This window comes from Doryrhamphus excisus, linkage group LG11 (genome assembly GCF_037039965.1).
Source record: "Doryrhamphus excisus strain RoL-2023G ecotype Guam linkage group LG11, RoL_Dexc_Guam_v1.1, whole genome shotgun sequence".
Taxonomy (NCBI): Eukaryota; Metazoa; Chordata; class Actinopteri; order Syngnathiformes; family Syngnathidae; genus Doryrhamphus; species Doryrhamphus excisus.
Genome location: NC_136367.1, coordinates 1,364,087 through 1,386,704, shown reverse-complemented (window position 1 = coordinate 1,386,704; position 22,618 = coordinate 1,364,087). Strand labels below are relative to the sequence as shown.

Sequence of the window (22,618 nt, the reverse complement as noted above, 5' to 3'; positions counted from 1 at the left end):
GGGGGGGGGGGGGGGGGGGGGCAGACTGACAAGTACAGCCTCATTTTTAACTTTATGTTCAACGTCCTTCTTGTGTATTTCTCTCAGTTCTGTTTCCTGATGATGGTATTGATGTCCATGCCACGGAATCCGGGGTTTCCCAGGTCCTTGAGGAGCCCGGCCTTGTCCTTGGCGGCGTGACGGGCCACCGACAGCTTGAACGGTATCAGGAAATTGTTGGTTTCCCGGAAGGCCCGCCCCACCGAGTAGATCTCGTGTATCAGGTCCTCCAAACAGATGATGCCGTGTTTGCCTGAGAACCGAGAAGAGCGATGCAGAGAAGGTTTTGAAGGTGCGCTCGAAGTCGTACCGCCCGCGGCGGATCACCAGGATCATGCACACAATGGTACGACCCTGTTCTGGTTCTTCATGATAGACGCAGACTCAACATGATACATCAGTATGCGATTGTTCCTATCTCAAAGTAATTGAAAGCCGGCACCTATAGAATCAAAACTCAAAATAATCCACCAAGTCAGATAATATACACACACACATTACCACAGCCTTGTTAATGCGATCGCTCCTCTCGCAAGTAATTAACTCATTCAATCCCAGCCATTTTTCGAAAAAGACAACCCCTTCAGTAACCAGCCATTTTAGACAATTATGACTGCTCTTTCAAGGCACACAGATTATTGTATTCGATGGCTATATAAAAAAGGAACCTACCAAAAGAAAGATCAAGACTCCAGTCATTCATCAGAAAATAAAGACTGTCTTTAGTAGAATATAGGTACGTTTCAGGGAAAAAATCAGTTCCCAACTAAAACAGGAATGGGGAAAAAGGCACAACTTTCATTTTGACGCTTTCTTTTGCGACAAAATCAGTTCCCGACTAAAACAGGGGGGTGGGGGGGGGCATAATTTTCAGTTTGACGCATTTTTGGCCTGCTTTTGTGATAGCTCTTTAGTAGAATATAGGTAAGTTTCAGGAAAAAAATCAGTTCCAACTAAAACAGGAATGGGGAAAATGGGCATAACTTTCACTTTGATGCTTTCTTTTGCTTTTGTGACAAAATCAGTTTCCGACAAACGGGGGCGGGGGAAGCATAATTTTCATTTTTACACATTTTTGGCCTGCTTTTGTGACCGCTCTTTTGTAGAATATAGGTAAGTTTCAGGGAAAAGAATCAGTTCACAACTAAAACAGGAATGGGGGAAAAAAAGGCACAACCTTTCTTTTGCTTTGTGACAAAATCAGTTCCATTCAAACGGGTCTGGGGGCATAATTTTCACTTTGACGCATTTTTGTGACAGCTCTTTAGTAGAATATAGGTAAGTTTCAGGGAAAAAAAACAGTTCCAACTAAAACAGGAATGGGGAAAATGGGCATAACTTTCACTTTGATGCTTTCTTTTGCTTTTGTGACAAAATCAGTTTCCGACAAACGGGGGCGGGGGAAGCATAATTTTCATTTTTACACATTTTTGGCCTGCTTTTGTGACCGCTCTTTTGTAGAATATAGGTAAGTTTCAGGGAAAAGAATCAGTTCACAACTAAAACAGGAATGGGGAAAAAAAGGCACAAGCTTTCTTTTGCTTTGTGACAAAATCAGTTCCCGTCAAACGGGTCTGGGGGCATAATTTTCACTTTGACGCATTTTTGTGACAGCTCTTTAGTAGAATATAGGTAAGTTTCAGGGAAAAAAAAATCAGTTCCCAACTAAAACAGGAATGGGGAAAAAAGGCATAACTTTCACTACTACCAGGAAGCATTGATTGCACCATCCCACTTGGAAAGACTTCCATGTGCTTTTAATGTGTCGATGGAGGTGTGGAGTGGACTTACCCATGTGTTTTTCAATGAAGGCGTTATCTGTAAGAGGAACCGCCTTTTTGCCAACCCTGGTCTGTCCCCTCTTCAGAATGAGCTCCCGAACAGACTTGAGGTTTGGGAATCTGTCGGGCGAATAGGCATGCGTTAGCGACGTGCGACAAGCAACCTTTACGCGACGGCGGCATCGAGACTCACCCCCAAGCCACGTAGGGCTCCACCATCTTCAACATGGTGAGAGAGGTCTTGTTGATTTTGACAAAGGTCCCACTGAAGATTTTCCTGAGCCTCAGCATTTGGATCACCTTCTTCACTTTGGGACTGACGCCTTTGATTCTAAACACAAGATGAGTTCAATGACAATGAATGCAATGTCATCATTCATTTCCTATTACTTAGAAGATTGCTTTTATAGTTATTAGCCCATATTACCACACAATAAGTAAGATATGGTAGAACCAGAGAGCAATAAAGAGTGTGGAGTGATTTCTGATTGAGAACAAATTTTGCTTTGTTCAATATTGAAATATTTCTGGCCACCTTATGTTGGATATTTGGAATATGAGGTTTCCAGCTCATATTTTCATCTATTGTGATCCCCAGAAATGTATTTTCCATCACCCTTTCAATGTCTCCACCGTCTATTTGTATTTGCTGGTACGTGTCCTTTCTGCTGTTACCAAACAGCATGACTTCAGTGACCTAGCTGCTCAAGTTCACATTTCAACATATACTCACACTCTAATACGAACAGCAAAGGCTAATTTGTGCTTTGCAGGAGGCGGTGGGTCGGGTGCCTTGCGGCGAAGTCGCCATAACCGACTTTCATCACGATGTTTCCTGTGGCTGTCCTTCAGGAAGTCTTCCAGGCGCTTGAACTGGATGGATTTGCCTTTAGAGACCTAAAAAAAAACACACAACACACTTGTAAAACCAACAGAGGGTCAAATGATTATTTCAATGGTTGTGTGATGTGCCACTTCACAGCCAGTTGAGGTCGCTGTTCTGCCAATTACCAGTGACACTACACGTGATCTAGGGTCATGTTTGATGGTAGTAGATGGTCCTGTGCAACGTCATATCCAATGTTGCCATATTTTTAAGCTTCTAGTACAATAATGTGACATTTCCCATGTGGCAACACTGGTGCAGGATAACATGACTGCTGTCTGATAGCAACACATTCAAGTTAGTGATTTGTTTGGTTTACAGTAGCTTTAAATTCACACACAGAGACAACAATACTAACCTTTCTTTTTTCTTGTAGTGCAAGTTTCGCTTGTGTTGCTTTAATGGCCTGGTATGCTTTCCTCCTTTTCAGGAGATACTCGGGAACTAACTTGATGGCTTTTTGGGATCTAGAAAAGAGAAATGGGAAATAAGAGATGCAGAAAATGCCAACATAATATCGGGAACAGCCAACTCCATCAATGTTGCTCCACTGTGCTTGTATTGCAACACAGGCAGAGCTTACTATAGCTATTTATTATCCCATTTAAGTTATTTGCCATGTTAAAAGCATAACGTTACAACACGATAATACAGCACCATGTGAATCGTCACATATTTCTCAACAGTTTTTCCAACTATTAATCTTGTGGATGTTCGAAATACAATCGGAAAGCTAAACAAACAAGCATTCAATTTCAAACCAACTTAAGCCATCACGTCGATAAACTATAACAACGACGGATGGACGATGATATAAAATTGTTGTTTACTCACTCTGTTTCCGCCATGATTGAAGTTTGGTCGGGCGGAAGTCGGCCCGTCTCTTCTTCGGTGTGTTTTTTTCTTCTTCGCGTGATTAAACAGGTAAAAAAAACACGTTGCGCCATCTAGCGGATCGGAGAATAGATGCTGTCGCTACTAGCTTTACTGTCATGAGCTTTTTTTGGTTGAACGTACGAAGATATTTCAAATGGAAAGTCACGAAAACCGAAGGAAAACGCTCTTTTTATAGGAAATATATTTATAGAAGCAACATTTTGGAGTGGTGGTCATGTAACTGCGCCAAAATGCGGTTTCCTCTGAATGGCAGTGTGTTTGGTAAACACACATGAAGAAGCTAGGTTATGTTTTACCATTAAATGTAATCTCAAAACAATTTCACAATTCTAATGCTTTATATTATATTTATATATATAAATATTATATTCAACTGTTTTGATTATATTGATGCACAGAAAACAGCAGGAGGCGATCTTGCCTGCATCTTTGGTTTACATGCTGGCTCACATGAACTACAGCGTTTCCGGGGACACATGTTAAGCTTTTATTTTGAAGAGACGAATTTTCCTGTTGGCCAATTAATATATTTATATTTTAAAACACAACTTTCATGTGTGCTATTCAAGTAATTAATCAATGTTGTCTAAGACTACATTTCTAAATTATGCAGTCGACAACCATCTCGCCACACCGTTACCCACCCACTAACCTATGAGGCCTTCTGATTGGGCGGACGTACTGTCGTTCAACAAAAAAGATGCATTGACGGACCACTTGTAAAATCGTTTTTCAGAAGAATGGATGCGTTCAACAGTGTCACGTTTTAAATTAAAATATTAAAAAACATTTATCCTAACACAAATTATCAATGATTTACTATCATATATATAATCCATCGTAAGAATGAAAACAAAGCACAGCGAACTCATGAGTTCACGTGTTTCATGTGTGTACGTCGCAGATGAAGTATTTCCCACGTCTCATGAAGGCAGCACTAGTTTGACTGTGGCCCTGCAGAGCTAACGCCATCACGCTCGGTACTGGAGCTTGAATAGCGACTTGGTGGCCACCACAGCATCAACCTTTATTGCACTTCTATCATTCACTCTGGACTCCAGTGGAATTAAACGCGACGGATTATTGACCGCACATGAAGGGGTAAGAATGATTCTTTCATTCATTTCTCCCCTCTTCGCCACCAAAACTCCCAAATATAAAAGCGTGAGAATGACTTAAAATGTTCAGTTTTCACATTTTGTTCGTGCTAGCTTAGTTTACTTGTTTGTGGCTCTAGTTTTATTGAGATAATATTTCTATAAACGTAATGAAGCTACGGTAAAGGAAGTTAATTGGTCCTATTCGGTATTAGTTAAACCGTTGGTTAAAGGATGGAAACATTGTTTTTCCTGTCACATCTACAAGGCGTCTTTTTGTTGTTGTTTACCATTTGCTTCCCTCCATCCTCCGCACCATCAGCATCCTCTATTGATGCCTGCTGGAGTCATATGAAGGACACAAGCTCGCAGGCATCAGCACACTGTTGTGGGATGCTTTTCATGCAATGCAATGCGCACCACGTTAAGTTGTGAAGAAAGTGAAGGTAGTGCTAAGCTAAGCTGCACTATACTGGTTTGGGGTTCAACTCCTTTTTTATGCTTTGCAGTGGCACTTGTCACTTTTGGTGCGGGTTAAAAACAACAGTTTTTGTTATGATTTACTTCACTCGCTAAATGTACTCTTCACTCGCTAAATGTACTGCAAAAAAGGCCAGTAAGGATAATTCATAATGCCGTCTTATTTCTAAAATCACAAATACTTCAACTCGCTGATATAGTTCATCTTCAAACAGCTGAAATAATGCATAAGGCTAAAAATAAGCAATTAGCTAAAAATGTCATCCAATACTTCTCTACAAGAGAGGAGAAATATGATCTCAGGGAAGAAGTACATTTGAAACACTTCTATGCTAGGACTACGTTATGCTAGCCATAGCATTTCAGTATGTGGAATCAAACTATGGAATGGATTGAGTAAGGAAATCAAACAATGCACAACGATGAGCCAATTCAAGAAACAATACAAGCAGTTGATGTTTGCTAAATCCAAGGATGAAGAGTCTTGAACCAGTCATGATGTGCTATATATATCACTATATTGACACTTACTATGGTACCCATTATGGCATTGGATGCTCATATCACCTCCAACTTTGGTGCGTGACAAAAAATAAAAAATAAAATAAAACTAAAAAAATAAAAATTCATTAAAAAAATTTTAATTAAAAAAATATATTAGGAAAGCAGGAAGTGAACAAATGTAACAGTTACTGATTGTAAAAGTACCAGATGGAGGGGTAGGATTTAATAAGATTTGCTTCTTCCTACTACTTTTGGACATGTGGAACTGGGAACTGATTATGGGATGCACTCAATTGGAATCTGATGCATGTTCAAATGAAATAAAACCATTACCATTACAATTTTTTTTCCAAAAGGTTCAACGAAAACCTTTATTATTCCTGTCGGAAATAATTCAGACCCAACAAATCCATCCCAAACACCCCAAATATGAGCGTGTGACGAGCGAACTAACCCTTACTTTCATGGACAGGTCATCTTGGACCTTACATCGCATCATATTGGTGCCCGGCTACCCAGCATACCTTGCAGGCACCTTATATAAATACAGCTTTTATCTGACATTCTTCTGGTTACATGGATGTGGAATGTGTATATTAATTGCAGTTACCATAGCAACACAAATACAACCGCTGGGGTCTTTTCAGTCATTTGGTCAGTATCTGTAGTATCTGTGTAGCGCTGCCCACGTCCTTAATAAAGCCTTAATCCTCAGCGTTCTTTAACTTTATGTAACATCTAATCCGTGTTACTCAGGAATTCTTATTTCCTCCAAAACAAACTAATCCCAGATATCAGGAAATGGTTGGCATGAGAACGTGCGGATATGTCAATGATGGAACATGATGGTAGCACCGTGGAACATGTGGTTAGCGTGTCTAGTCTGTATTTAAAGGCCTATAAGGAGAACATGGTGGACCAAGAGTTAGTCAATGTTAAGGTTTTCCGCTTTATAAGCTTCTTTCTTGGTTGGAAATGAAGGATGAAAGCGTTATAATTTCATGGCAGCTTGACACAAGCAGGCGTGTGGTCGTTTTTTTTTCCCAAGGAATTCAATTAGCAGGAGTTGCTTGCCAGTTTTCCAGGCAGCAGAGGAACGCATTGATGATATCAAACAGGTTGCGTCCTAAGTAGTAGTCCATGAAAGGCAAGTCTTTGCCAAGTGCTCCTGAGTCAGTGAAACAGTGATACTAGTCTTTGTTGATTCCCTGCGAGTTAGTGCAACTTGAGTCTTCTTCGAGTCTCCATGAGTCAGTGAAAATCGAGTCTTTGTCAAGTACCTGTGAGTCAGTGAATCTTGAGTCAACAGTCAACCTGGAGCCTTCATTGACTTGCAGTGAGTTAGTGAAACTCAAGTCTTCTTTGAGCGCCCACGTGTCAGCGAAACTCGAGTCTTTTTCGAGCACTCATGAATCAATGAAAGGCAAGTCTTTGTCAAGTGCTCCTGAGTCAGTGAAACAGTGATACTCAAGTCTTTGTTGATTCCCAGTGAGTTAGTGCAACTTGAGTCTTCTTTGAACCCCTGTGAGTCAGTGAAAATCGAGTCTTTGTCGAGTACCTGCGAGTGAGTGAAACTCAGGCCTTCATTGACTCCCTGTGAGTTAGTGAAAACCGAGTCTTTTTCGAGGACCCATTCGTCAATGAGAGACAAGTCTTTGCCAAGTGCTCCTGAGTCAGTGAAAGAGTGGTACTAGTCTTTGTTGATTCCCTGCGAGTTAGTGCAACTTGAGTCTTCTTCGAGTCTCCACGAGTCAGTGAAAATCGAGTCTTTGTCAAGTACCTGTGAGTCAGTGAATCTTGAGTCAACAGTCAACCTGGAGCCTTCATTGACTTGCAGTGAGTTAGTGAAACTCAAGTCTTCTTTGAGCGCCCACGTGTCAGCGAAACTCGAGTCTTTTTCGAGCACTCATGAATCAATGAAAGGCAAGTCTTTGTCAAGTGCTCCTGAGTCAGTGAAACAGTGATACTCAAGTCTTTGTTGATTCCCAGTGAGTTAGTGCAACTTGAGTCTTCTTTGAGCCCCCGTGAGTCAGTGAAAATCGAGTCTTTGTCGAGTACCTGCGAGTGAGTGAAACTCAGGCCTTCATTGACTCCCTGTGAGTTAGTGAAACCCGAGTCTTTTTCGAGGACCCATTCGTCAATGAGAGACAAGTCTTTGCCAAGTGCTCCTGAGTCAGTGAAAGAGTGATACTAGTCTTTGTTGATTCCCTGCGAGTTAGTGCAACTTGAGTCTTCTTCGAGTCTCTGTGAGTCAGTGAAAATCGTGTCTTTGTCAGGTACCTGTGAGTCAGTGAATCTTGAGTCAACAGTGAACCTGGAGCCTTCGTTGACTTGCAGTGAGTTAGTGAAACTCAAGTCTTCTTTGAGCACTCATGAGTCAATGAAAGGCAAGTCTTTGTAAAGTGCTCCTGAGTCAGTGAAACAGTGATACTCAAGTCTTTGTTGATTCCCAGAGAGTTAGTGCAACTTGAGTCTTCTTTGTGCCCCCGTGAGTCAGTGAAAATCGAGTCTTTGTCGAGTACCTGTGAGTGAGTGAAACTCGGGCCTTCATTGACTCCCTGTGAGTCTTTTTCGAGGACCCATCCGTCAACGAGAGACAAGTCTTTGCCAAGTGCTCCTGAGTCAGTGAAACTGGACTTCATAGTGATACTCAAGTGTTTGTTGATTCCCAGTGAGTTAGTGCGGCTTGAGTCTTCTTCGAGTCTCCTTGAATCATTGAAAAGTGTGCCTTTTGTCGAGTACCGGTTATTGAGAGAAACTTGACTCAACGGTGAAACTCGAGCCGTCGTTGACCTCTTGTGAGTTGGAGAAACTCAAGTCTCCTTGAGTCAGTGAAACGTGAGGGTTCTTCGAGAACCCGCGAGTCAGTAAAACGTGAGTCAAGTGCCAACGAGTCATTGAAATTCTGGTCTTCGCTTATATTAAAGCCGAGCTATAGATGCCGGCTATAGAGGGGCTCAGAGTAGAGCAGCTTCTCCTTCACATCGAGAGGAGTCAGTTGAGGTGGCTCGGGCATCTAGTCCGGATGCCTCCCGGATGCCTCGCGGAAAGGCCCCGGGGCAGACCTAGGACACGCTGGAGCGATTAGGTCTCACAGCTGGCCTGGGAACGCCTTGGTGTCCTCTCGGTGGAGCTGGAGAAGGTGGCCGGGGGACCGGGAAGTCTGGGCTTCCCTACTAAGACTGCTGCCCTTGCGACCCGGACCCGGATAAGCGGAGGAAAATGGATGGAGTTAAATTTCCAAAATAGCTCCTCCAGCTAGCTGATGAATGACAGCTAGTGAGTTTTGCCAGTTACGTTAGCCATCAGTGTGTAGCGCCGGGGCAGCGGGTCCAACTCGCCCTGGCCGGTGAGGCTCGAGAGTGAAAAATGTGCAAGGATCCACCCTACGTGCTAATGGAATTGCTATGTCGTATACATCAGTAAACTTTTGTGGAATGGCATGTCGGGGCAGAGGCCCACAAAGCCTCTTTGTATCTCCTCAGTACAAAGTATCAGCTTTTTAAAAAATCTGCATTGCAAAGAAGCTGTGGAGTTCTTTCGTTTCTATGAATTTTAATGCCTTGAACGGCGTTGTGCTGCCGATCTTGGCTTCACGCGCACACAACTGACTTCCTCTCAGCACACAGGAAGACGGCTTGTTTAAAGCCGGAGAGGTATTTTCCATCTCAGATATTAACTCGGTGTCAGACTCCACGCTGTGATAAGTGCTTCTATTACAGGCAATTTCCACCGCAGTGCAGTCTCCTCAACACCGCTTGCCCTTTGCGTTACCCTTCGCTCTCCGCTCCGTTGTACGCCGTCATCGCGACGTTACCCGTTGCGGCTCTTGAGTTGCTGACAAATAGCGATAAAGATTGCTCATCTTGTCTTTGCGGTCACAGTTTCATATCTGTTCTTACATTTGGCCCGTGATCATAACATGGATTATGTCATGAGTTATAAATGAGTTTCGAGGAAGGTTGGAGATCTTTTCTGTTTGGATGGCGGCGCCATGTGCAGACATAGCTGACCGTATGGCAATCTCTCCGCATTTCATTTCACAGATGTTGAGATCAAGCGAGTTATTTAGTTCCATGAAAGAACATGAAATTAACTCGACGTTCTAGGACTCGACACTAAGGGGGGCAGGGTGCCGCCCCGACCAATTTAATGGTAGGAAGACTACACTGTAATTACGAGTGATAAGTGTTGGGTTCATGTAGTAATAATGTGCGACTCATGAACAATTTTGTTTATTGGATTTACTCACCGGTCTACACGGGTCTCAGCTAACTCGTTCACTTAGTCACCTCCCTGCTACCGCTAGCTAAATTTAAGACAGCATTTGTACAAATGTAGTTGCTATGTGAGTGGCAGATCTGTCTCTTACTCAAAGGGTGCTCAATGAAGACTCGAGTTTCACTGACTCACAGTTTGACCGAGACTCAAATTTCACTGACTCATGGGTGTTCAATGAAGGCTCAAGTTTTACTGACTCCAGGTTTGACAAAGACTTTTGTTTCACTGAATTACAAGTGCTTGATGAAGGCTCAAGTTTTACTGACTCCAGGTTTGACAAAGACTTTCGTTTCACTGAATTGCAGGTGCTTGATGAAGGCTCAAGTTTTCACTGATTCAGGAGTTGATGACGACTCTAATTTCACTGAATCACTTGCCAGGCGTGACACAGGCCTGAATTTCCCTGACTCATGCTTTGACAAAGATTCATGTTTCACTGAGTCGCGGATGCTCAATGAAGATTCAAATTTCACTGACCCACGGGTTTACGAAGACTTGAGTTTCGCCAACTCAAGCGGGCTCGATGAAAACTCGAGTTATACCGACTCACATGTGCTCTATAAAAATTCAGTTTCACTGAGTCACAGCTTGACTACGACTCAAGTTTCACTGACTCATGGGTGTTCAATGAAGGCTCAAGTTTTACAGACTCCAGGTTTGACAAAGACTTGCGTTTCATTGAATTACAGGTGCTCGATGAAGACTCGAGTTTCCCTGATTGACAGGTTGATGAAGACTCGAGTTTTACTGGCTCATAGGTTGACAACGACTCAAAATTCAATTCACTGACAAATGGGTGTTCAATGAAGGCTCAAGTTTTACTGACTCCAGGTTTGACAAAGACTTTTGTTTCACTGAATTACAGGTGCTTGATGAAGGCCCGAGTTTCCCTGATTCACAGGTTGACGGAGACTCAAGTTTTACTGACTCACGGGTGTTCAATGAAGGCTCAAGTTTTACTGACTCCAGGTTTGACAAAGACTTGCGTTTCACTGAATTACAGGTGCTTGATGAAGACTCGAGTTTCCCTGATTCACGGGTTGACAGAGACTCGAGTTTCACTGGCTCATAGGTTGACAACGAATCAAATTTCACTGACTCATGGGTGTTCAATGAAGGCTCAAGTTTTACTGACTCCAGGTTTGACAAAGACTTCCGTTTCACTGAATTACAGGTGCTTGATGAAGGCTCGAGTTTCCCTGATTCACAGGTTGACGGAGACTCAAGTTTTACTGACTCACGGGTGTTCAATGAAGGCTCAAGTTTTACTGACTCCAGGTTTGACAAAGACTTGAGTTTCACTGAATTACAGGTGCTTGATGAAGACTCGAGTTTCCCTGATTCACAGGTTGACGAAGACTCAAGTTTTACTGACTCATGGGTTGCTGAAAGAGTCAAGTGTCACTGAATCACGGTAGACGAAGACTCAAGTTTCACCGGCTCATAGGTTGCCAACGACTTAAATTTCACCGACTCACTGGTTAACGAAGACTTCAGTTTCACCAACTCAAGTGGGCTCGATGAAAACTCGAGTTATACCGACTCAGGTGCACTCTACAAAGACTTGAGTTTCACTGAGTCACAGCTTGACGACGAATCAAGTTTCACTGATTCGCGGGTGTTGAAAAAGAGTCGAGTGTCAAGATGTCTATCTAATGGATGGATGGCTTTAGCGTTAGGCCAAGACTAGGATCTGTGTGGACGCCGCTGCCTGTCCAGTCAGTGACGTAGCCCACACATCGGTCCCTGTAGCCGAGCGACGGCAGCAGAATGAGTCTGTTGTGGCTCAGCGGGTCATGTGACAGCTCTGTGTGGCTGCAGCCTGCAAGCTGCTTTTATGTTTTACTCGCCATGGCGGTGATGGAAAGATTCATGTCCTCCCAAGACTCGCAGCAAATGCCGCTCGGGAAGCCGGCGCCACATTCCTGCGTCGTTCAGCAGGGAGAGCTCGATGGAGAGGAAGTCACACTGACATGAGAGGCGGCCATAATGACAATTTTGTTGTCGAAGAAGACGCAAATCACATGTTTCACCCACACAGAGGCCTCTGTGAATATTTTGGGACGGCGTAGACACCAGCAAACAACCGCTTATTTTTTCTGACTGAGCTTTCAAACACCATAACTTTATTCACACAGATGTTACAGTCAATACTTTTTCAAGGTTCTTTCTGACATATTTTCTATGCATCCATCTGTTACGCTTTTTGCAAGGGTGACTGACATTTCGGGAAGACCAACAAATGGTACAAACCCGCGAGTAATTGATACCCCTATAAAAAAAATCACAATTTCAGATCAACATTTGCAATAAAAGTGACTAACATGGAATTCTTAGATTATATTCAGCACCAGAACTCTCCTCTTTCTTTGCTATGATTCCTCGAAGGCACAGAAATTTCCTAAATCATTGTTTATATTCGGGACGTACGGTGGCCGAGTGGTTAGCATGTTGGCTACACTGGCCAGAGATTGAGATGACCTGGGTCGATTCTCCGCTTGGGCATCTCTGTGTGGAGTTTGCTTGTTTTCCCACATTCCAAAAACATGCATGTAAAAATGATTAAAAATAATTAATTAATTATTACTTTTAATTTTAATTTTTAAGAAATAAGTATTGGTTTAATTTTAATTTTAATTTTAATTTTAATTTTAATTTTAATTTTAATTTTAATTTTAATTTTAATTTTAATTTTAATTTTAATTTTAATTTTAATTTTAATTTTAATTTTAATTTTAATTTTAATTTTAATTTTAATTTTAGAGAAGAGAAGTATTGGATGACATTTTTAGCTCATCTATTTATCACATATTTAATCAAATCTATTTTTGACATTATATCTACTATATTGGGTAATAGGAGTGTAACTGATGGGTAACTGATGACTGTAGGGGTGTTATTTCATGTGTAGAGGACTCTAATAATATCAAAAAACATATTTAAAAGGTTGCAAACAGGTTTCATAGTGACAAAAAATTGTGATTTATGAATAAGGAAGGCGACTTTGTGGAAATTGACCAAAATGTGCTCATCATCGTCAGGTCCGGAACCAATTAAATGCGATAAAGGATTGAAATCGTGGTGGTACATTCATGCTGTACACTTCACCTGCATCATGTATTTATGAATTATTACCAACTTAGGTTGAGTCATGTTTTTCCTGCAGACCACTGTACTGACTCATTTTCATCAGAGCGCCTGCTGCTGATTGCATAAATGGCTGGTCGATGCAATGCGGTTTGACAAACATGAACACGGTTCAACCTTGGTGGCTGTCTGGAACCTTGTGTTAAGATTTTTCTTTTCTGATGACAGTTTTTTTTATTATATCTGTGTTTATTGACCTTGATGTATTTTTCCTTGTCCAGATAATTCTGAATAAATATGTAAGAGAAAACAGGCCTTGGTGTCACCCAAAGCCTTTTGGCTAAAGACCTACTTTTGGCACTTGGAGGAGATATTCATGTTTTATTTCAATGGACAATGAATAATTGAGAACGTCTCTGTCCCAGCAGGGCCTCTGTCTTGGCGCTACACAAAGCAATGTGGAGGAAATAAAGATCCTGATACGCCGAAAACCAGAGGTACTGTTGGAGTGCTCACACTCTTGTGTTGTCTCTTGCACGAACCTGATAAAAAAGTCATTAATGTGTGCTCGTATCATGTAGCAACTCGTGTTTTCAGAAAATATACTCATGCACTCATGGGCATAGCAGGATACTCTAGGGATGCATGATACTGAAAATGTTGTTATTGGATCGATATCAAGTCAATACTTGGTCCTTGCGTGAGTTCGTTTTTTTTTTTTTTAAGATTTTAAGGAAAATTTAATTTTTTCAACAAAATGTTTCACAATATATAAACATAAATAAAGACATAATTTCATTTATTTGTTTTTTTTATGGGTTTTTTATTGTAAATTTAAAGCTAGATGTTAAAGCTTTATTTCCAAATGCTACACTTTAAGTCAGGGGTCTCAAACACGCCGCCCGCGGGCCAAATGTGGCCCGCAGGACACTATTTGAGGCCCCCGCCTTGATATGAAAGTTTAATGTTAGTTTGATATGGATGCTGTATGGTATCATGTACCCAGAAAAAATTATTACGTTTGATTCATGTTCATGTTAAAGGTTAAATAACTGTTAATAGTTATCCTCCCTATCCGTGTGGAAGTGGTAAGTTTTTGTCTATTTAAGTTTTTATTAAGTTTTTATTATTTGCCGTTTTATTATTCTTGATTTGTTTATTTATTTTTCATCTTATTTTGTGTAGAAAAATAAAAAGTAAGATATTTGAGAACAGTGGAATGTTTTATCAGAGCTTTTATTGTAGAAAATCAGAACCAAAGCAAAGTTTATTCATTTTTCTGTTTTTAATAAATGCATTTTTTGTTTTTTTTTTTTTGAAAACCTGATGCGGCCCAGCCTCGCCCAGACCCTAGCTCCAGTGGCCCCCAAGTAAATTGAGTTTGAGACCCCTGCTTTAAGTTTTTACAGAGGAAAGTTTATGATACAGCGTAACATAAGGTTCTAATGGAATAAAATGTGTTTAGTAAGTGCATATTGCTGATGTAATTTTTCCAGGAAATAATCTTTAACTATAAGAAAAACTAAATAAATATCGCCTTGTTAACAGTATCGTGATATATCGTATCGTGATACGTATGGTATCGCCATTTTTCTTGCCAATACACACCCCTACTTATGATTGACTGCGGTGACCGATCCATGGTGCACACCAGTCAACTGGGATAGACTCCAGCTCAGTCGCGATCCTAATAAGAGCAAAAGACGTAACACTTTTCAATCTAAACCTGACCATGTGGTCCATGAACATGGCAGCAGTTTCAAAGCTAAAAAGCCGTCTTTGAATCCTCAGCATATAACCTGACCTAAAAGTGTTTCCTCCATCTTTAATCCGCAGTGCAGCGGTGAGGTCGGCTCATAAATTGCATCTGAGGTAACTGTAAGGTCAGCCAGTCCAAACTGTGCTCAAGTGTCCCATCCACTGTTTCTCCTATTATTTTCATCCCGTTCTGCTGACATTTTATTTCAGGGCTACGATTGCTGCACACGGGGAAAATGGCCTCTTTATTTCCTAATCCCCGAATTGACTTTGTTCAGAAGTTTTCGGAATGAAGAGAAGCAATTAAAAATGTAGTTGATGATGATGATGATGACTTGCAGAAGCGACTCTTGGATGGCACACATGATTTTTAATAACGCTTTGTTAAGTGGTTGAGTACGCAGAAACTGGCGTAAAACTGAAACTAGCTTTCACATTTACTTGCTGTGACTTTGTCCACAGACACAAGGGGAATTGATTTTTCAACCTATAGCAGCTCTTTGGCATGCTTTTCTGTGCGTATTTGCATTTTTTTTTTTTAATTATTTTAGGTTGTTTTTAATGCTTTTTTTTAAGACTCAATTCATCTGAGTGAAGTCATGTTTTAATGTTGGGGAATCACTTTTTCACGTTGGGTCATGTAGGTTTGTTTTTTTTCTCACTTCGTTTAATTTAAAAATTGCATTTTGTGTCCGGCTGTGTTGTCACTAGCCACGTTTACATGAGGAGTTTTTCCTCTTTCCGAATGGAATCTTTTCAAATTACCTTTCCCAAAACAATGGTATCCATGGAAAGGAATATTCCAATCTCAAACAGCATAGTCAATGGGGCATGCCCAGTAAAACGTAAACATCAACATCACGTGATACGCGTTTCACTTGTTGGAATAACTCCGTATTCCCAGTTTTTCCTTCGTTCAGTCTTGAAATTTAGTTTGAATCAAAAACAAACTTTGCTTAGCAGTCCAGTGCCGATTGCTCGCCTCCATTTTTAAAACCGAAGAACGTCTGGAGCTGCGTGTTACGTCATATCTCATGACGCAGGACTTGTGAATGGCGTATAGAAGGGTTTAGATCAGGGTTTTGACTCGCGGGCCGCATTGATATGACAAAATTTACGGGGGGGGGGGGCAGACTATATATTTTACACTTAACAGTCCACCTGGTATTATTGTATCTGTAAAATTGTCATGCAATCTGCTATTATTATTTATTATTTTATATTTATATTTAAATATTTTAAAAATAATAAAATATTATAATAATTACAATAAAATTTAAATAATAATTATTATATTATTATTATGTAAAATATGCAAATATAACAATAATATTATATATAATTCATATAATAATTATAATAATCATAATAGTTCTAATAATAATCTAATAATCTAATAATAATAATTATTATTATTATTATTATGTGCTTGTGTCCCTTTTTTCAGGAGCACTTTGTAAACAACAGACCATGTCAAAAAACGAAATTGACAAAACCATGAAAAGGTTGGCTCAGGCCATGATGCCAGGTTGATACCGCATTGATACCGTCTGCTGTTTTCAGTCTGTCTCAGTGATGCGGCTTGTCTTCTACTCTGATGGAAAGAGTGCGCCCCTTAGCGTATAATCCATGAATTGCAGCGAAATAAAAATATTAATTCCATGTCTTTTATGCATTTTTTTCCACTTTCAAATTATCCTGCCGGCCTGATCGAACCTCCTTGGGGGCCGGTTCCGGCCCGCGGGCCGTATGTTTGACACCCCTGGCATAGAAGATGTGCCTGGCTGCTCAAGGGTAACAAGAACCTCAGTGTAGTGACGTGCAACACATGGAAGAATCTTTCTCGATGAGGGTGGGGTGGGGTGGGGTGGGGTAGTGGGCTGGCGGGTGAGAGCATTCGGCTGCTGGTGCGTTCAGTTGCTACTCAGATGAGGTTATTGTGGATTCGGCGTTACCAGCAAACACAAAGACTTTGTTGTCGTTTGCAGAATATTTCATTTCAGCTCATTCTTAACAACTTGGGGAGGAAAAATACTACAAAATTAGTCTCGGGGGTGGGAAAACCCTGATAAATTCTGAAGCCAGCTTGTAAATAATGTTGTTATTTCAAACACAAACTGACTTACATTGATTTTTTTTTTTTAAATCGTCACAGAAAAAAAAGGTGCCGCAAGCCGCAAATGGGCTACACTTTGGACACCCATGGTTTAGCATTCAATGTTGTTTTTAGTCAGGACGGTACGGGGCTGCTGAGGACATATGCAAACCTCAAGTCCCTGCAGACTCAGCCAGCAGCTTGATGAGCTGCCAAGTGGGAATTACTTTTACTCTAACCTCAGTGTTTTGACTGCCGGGAGAAGGCGGCTGCTGAGCTGATTTATAGCCGAGTGATGGGGGTAGCAGGAGAGCGGTTCCAGCGTCTAGAACCGTTTCAGGTTGATAATGGTTCTTAGAATCTTAGAACTACATTTTACCAAGCCTCAGTATCGACTTACTGGTATTATGTTATTATTTTCTGACGATATTGGTGGTGTTTTTTCCTGCCGACTAACTGCATTTAGAATAAAATAGTTACTATACACAATTGATTGGAATTGAATAGAATAGATTGAGCAGAAAACTTAATATTGAACAAAGCAAAATTTGTTCTCAGAAATCACTCCACACTCTTTATTGCTCTCTGGTTCTACCATATCTTACTTATTGTGTGGAAATATGGGCTAATAACTATAAAAGTTCAATCTTCACTCGCTAAATGTACTGCAAAAAAGGCCAGTAAGGATAATTCATAATGCCGCCTACAGAGAACATACTAACTCCTTATTTCTAAAATCACAAATACTTCAACTTGCTGATATAGTTCATCTTCAAAACAGCTAAAATAATGCATAAGGCTAAAAATAACCAACTAGCTAAAAATGTCATCCAATACTTCTCTACAAGAGAGGAGAAATATGATCTCAGGGAAGAAGTACATTTGAAACACTTCTATGCTAGGACTACGTTATGCTAGCCATAGCATTTCAGTATGTGGAATCAAACTATGGAATGGATTGAGTAAGGAAATCGAACTTCGGCACGTGACAAAAAATTACAAAATAAAAAAAAAAACATAAAACAAAAAAAAAAACCTTAAACTGTATTATGGAAAGCAGGAAGTGAACAAATGTAACAGTTTCTGATTGTAAAAGTACCAGATGGAGGGGTAGGATTTAGTAAGCTTTGCTTCTTCCTACTCCTTTCGGACATGTGGAACTGGGAACTGATTATGGGATGCACTCAATTGTAATCTGATGCATGTTCAAATGAAATAAAACCATTAAAATTACCAATTAAATACATAAATAATAAAACATTAAATAAATAACATATTTTTCGAGTTGAAATGTCGACTGCCAGACTTTCAGCCGTGTCAAAAGTACGCCATGGCGCTGCTTGACACCATCTTGGCCCATTAGTGAAAGATGAAAGGCAGAAATTGGGAGCAGGACAGGGAGGCCTGCTTGCTCTTTTTATAGGATGAAGGATGGACTTGTGAGAGGCACTTTATCAGTTTAACTGCACAAATCTAAATGAAATCATCGGGAATGGGAACGTTCAGCATCTGGGGCTGAGCCGTAAAGTCACATGTACTTCTTTTGCTGTTGCCTCTCTGAGGTACACGGAAACTTAACACCCAGCAGGCGGACTTTTAACCACATCCTGCCAGCAGTCACAAACTCGGATGACTCTGATGTCACCTTTTCTTCAGCCAGCACCTCTGCAGAAGATGAAGCAGCCACAAATGCACCGCGTTGCTGTCCTTCGGTATGCTTGCTATTCCGTTTTTTTCTCAGTTTTGTAATCAAATTAGATGAAGATGAAGAGTCTTGAACCAGTCGTGATGTGCTATATATATCACTATATTGACACTTACTATGGTACCCATTATGGCATTGGATACTCATATCACCGAGTACTTCGGTACGTGGTACATTATTAAAAAAAAAACAAAAAAAAACCCCTAAACAGTATTATGGAAAGCAGGAAGTGAACAAATGTAACAGTTACTGATTGTAAAAGTACCAGATGCAGGGGTAGAATTTAATAAGCTTTGCTTCTTCCTACTCCTTTTGGACATGTGGAACTGGGAACTGATTATGGGATGCACTCAATTGAAAAAAAAAACTATATTAGGAAAGCAGGAAGTGAACAAATGTAGCAGTTAGTGATTGTAAAAGTACCAGATGGAGGGGTAGGATTTAATAAGCTTTGCTTCTTCCTACTCCTTTTGGACATATGGAACTGGGAACTGATTATGGGATGCACTCAATTGAAAAAAAAAAACTATATTAGGAAAGCAGGAAGTGAACAAATGTAACAGTTACTGATTGTAAAAGTACCAGATGGAGGGGTAGGATTTAATAAGCTTTGCTTCTTCCTACTCCTTTTGGACATATGGAACTGGGAACTGATTATGGGATGCACTCAATTGAAAAAAAAAAACTATATTAGGAAAGCAGGAAGTGAACAAATGTAACAGTTACTGATTGTAAAAGTACCAGATGGAGGGGTAGGATTTAATAAGCTTTGCTTCTTCCTACTCCTTTTGGACATGTGGAACTGGGAACTGATTATGGGATGCACTCAATTGTAATCTGATGCATGTTGAAATGAAATAAATTAATTAAATGACAATGAAATTAATGACATAGATATTGTGGTTAGTACTTTAATGATATTTATTTTCCAAAATAAGGTGATGAAAAGGGGAAGGCCTGTAAACCTTGACTAAATAGCCTGTAAGGTTGCAAACATGTCACCCGGAGGCGCAAAATTGACCGAGCTGTTTGATGTGAGCCCTGCAGACGTGCGCTGACAGGTGACCTTGTGTTAATCATGCAGTTGTGGCCAAGACTTGACCTGACAGCCCCCGCACTCCTCTATTCCCCCCGGGGCTGCACATGCATTAACACCATCATGTAACACCGCCTCGACTTTGCACTTGAAATACTATTTTTGTATTTAGAAATGATGTTAATATTCTAAAACCAGTCGGTATCTGGTACGGCCGCCATTTGTTGAACACGCTCAGTGGTGAGTGTGCTGAGATGTTTTCAGCTTCCAGACATTGTGAACCTGGCAACGTGGGGCCGTGCATTATTATGCTGCAACATGATGACGTGATGTATGCGGATGAATGGCATAACAACATGATCTTGTCACAGTATTCAAAATGCCATCAATACAATGCAGCTGTTTGTTGTCCTTAAAGTACTGGAGACCTACCCACCATACCTCATTTTTCAAATAAATAAACATGGAAATTTAATAGTAATGGTAATGGTTTTATTTCATTTGAACATGCATCAGATTCCAATTGAGTGCATCCCATAATCAGTTCCCAGTTCCACATGTCCAAAAGGAGTAGGAAGAAGCAAAACTTATTAAATCCTACCCTTCCATCTGGTACTTTTACAATCAGTAACTGTTACATTTGTTCACTTCCTGCTTTCCTAATATAGTTAATATTTTTTTTAATTGAGTGCATCCCATAATCAGTTCCCAGTTCCACATGTCCAAAAGGAGTAGGAAGAAGCAAAACTTATTAAATCCTATCCCTCCATCTGGTACTTTTACAATCAGTAACTATTACATTTGTTCACTTCCTGCTTTCCTAATATAGTTTTTTTTTTCAATTGAGTGCATCCCATAATCAGTTCCCAGTTCCACATGTCCAAAAGGAGTAGGAAGAAGCAAAGCTTATTAAATCCTACCCTTCCATCTGGTACTTTTACAATCAGTAACTGTTACATTTGTTCACTTCCTGCTTTCCTAATATAGTTAATGTTTTTTTTAATTGAGTGCATCCCATAATCAGTTCCCAGTTCCACATGTCCAAAAGGAGTAGGAAGAAGCAAAACTTATTAAATCCTACCCCTCCATCTGGTACTTTTACAATCAGTAACTGTTACATTTGTTCACTTCCTGCTTTCCATAATACAGTTTAGGGTTTTTTTGTGTTTTTTTTTTAATAATGTACCTCGTACCCAAAGTACTCGGTGATATGAGCATCCAATGCCATAATGGGTACCATAGTAAGTGTCAATATAGTGATATATATAGCACATCATGACTGGTTCAAGACTCTTCATCCTTGTATTTAGCAAAAATCAACTGCTTGTATGTGTGTGTGGTCTTAGTGGGGCATGATGCATGCAACACAGAATATAGAGCCAAGGAAACATTTCATTTCCACTTGGGGATTTAAAAGAGTATCATAAATGTAACTCCAAGGGCTTTCCATTCTCTCTAATTTTGCCCTTTGCTCTTCCAGAGCTTTTTTTTCTAGCAAGCTATAAATAGTCCAGTTTCCATTTTTTTTTTTTAAGAAAGGGTTTCTGTTCTGGTCAGCTGTATTTTCCTTTCGGTGTCCGCAGCTGAGGCTGCTTCCCTGGAAAAGCAAGACCACTCTCTAATTGTGGTCGCCTGGTGGAGGCGGCCCTGCAGGCAGCAGGAACTGGTCTGATCAGGTCTGATGTGTTGAGTCTGGAACTGCTGCTCGTCTAGAGAGATTCAAGTCCAAAATTGCTTCTATTTATTTTTACCTTAACGGTATAGTACCACGGTTTGGTAAGTACCTCGGTTTAAGGTCACTGTGCACTGTGCATCAAGTACATTTGAAACACTTCTATGCTAGGACTACGTTATGCTAGCCATAGCATTTCAGTATGCGGAATCAAACTACGGAATGGATTGAGTAAGGGAATCAAACAATGCACAACGATGAGCCAATTCAAGAAACAATACAAGCAGTTGATGTTTGCTAAATACAAGGATGAAGAGTCTCGAACCAGTCATGATGTGCTATATATATCACTATATTGACACTTACTATGGTACCCATTATGGCATTGGATACTCATATCACCGAGTACTTTGGTACGTGACAAATAAAATAAAAAATCATAAAATTAAGTTTAAAAAAAAGCTTAAACTATATTATGAAAGCAGGAAGTGAACAAATGTAACAGTTACTGATTGTAAAAGTACCAGATGGAGGGGTAGGATTTAATAAGCTTTGCTTCTTCCTACTCCTTTTGGACATGTGGAACTGGGAACTGATTATGGGATGCACTCAATTGAAAAAAAAAAAAAAAACTATATTAGGAAAGCAGGAAGTGAACAAATGTAACAGTTGATGTTTGCTAAATACAAGGATGAAGAGTCTTGAACCAGTCATGATGTGCTATATATATCACTATATTGACACTTACTATGGTACCCGAAGACAGCTGGGATAGGCTCCAGCACCCCCCACGACCCTTGTGAGGATAAACAATAGAAAATGAACGAATGAACATTTGCAACCAAATTGTGTGTGTGTGTGTGTGTGATCTTCTGTGTCATTGCCGAGATAAACAGTTGGACGCTTGTTTCTCTTTCAAAAGCCGATTGAGTCCGCCTCCGCCAGTCCAGGCTTGCGCGGGAAGTCAAACCGGAGAGTTCTTAGTGCCGGTTTGCGATGTAAGCATTAGACATGCTTTGCAGCCTTTCACTCGGCTTAGTTTTGCTGCTGCTGCTGCTGTCTGGTCCCGTGCCAGCCTCGCATCCCATCACGACAGATTACAGCGCTTGTTCAAGCCAGCTGTTTAGTTGTCGATGACATGGCTCCCACCAGGTTCAAAACCCGCCGAAGCTCCTTTCTCATAATCATCCTTATCCCACCAAGTGAAGTCTTCAATGGAGCTCCAGAGCCAGGATGATATCTTGTATTTCCTCTACAGACGTGGATGAAATTGTTGGTAAACAATGTGTCTCACAAACCT

At 40.5% G+C, this 22,618-nt stretch overlaps 2 protein-coding genes across 5 annotated transcripts in view; one reads left to right on the top strand and one right to left on the bottom strand.

Moving 5' to 3' along the window:
* Positions 1-2: 2 nt before the first annotated feature.
* On the bottom strand, positions 3-3,630 carry rpl7l1 (ribosomal protein L7-like 1). The gene is made up of 6 exons (XM_058045879.2): positions 3,541-3,630; positions 3,065-3,173; positions 2,554-2,717; positions 2,014-2,151; positions 1,831-1,940; positions 3-292 (listed from the first exon to the last, which is right to left on the bottom strand). Exons 1-6 carry the CDS (start codon positions 3,552-3,554, stop codon positions 84-86), a joined length of 744 nt encoding a protein of 247 aa, XP_057901862.2. The 5' UTR covers positions 3,555-3,630; the 3' UTR covers positions 3-83.
* A 914-nt stretch (positions 3,631-4,544) lies between these two features.
* Positions 4,545-22,618, top strand: part of fynb (FYN proto-oncogene, Src family tyrosine kinase b) — a 35,364-nt gene continuing 17,290 nt past the window's right edge. For 3 of the 4 annotated variants that reach the window (XM_058065544.2, XM_058065543.2, XM_058065541.2), the window contains exons 1-2: positions 4,545-4,704; positions 13,481-13,549. The gene's annotated coding sequence lies outside the window, so the exon portion shown is untranslated. Of the gene's footprint in view, positions 4,705-13,477; positions 13,550-22,618 lie in introns of all 4 variants that reach the window. The other variant, XM_078794448.1, reaches the window with a different exon arrangement.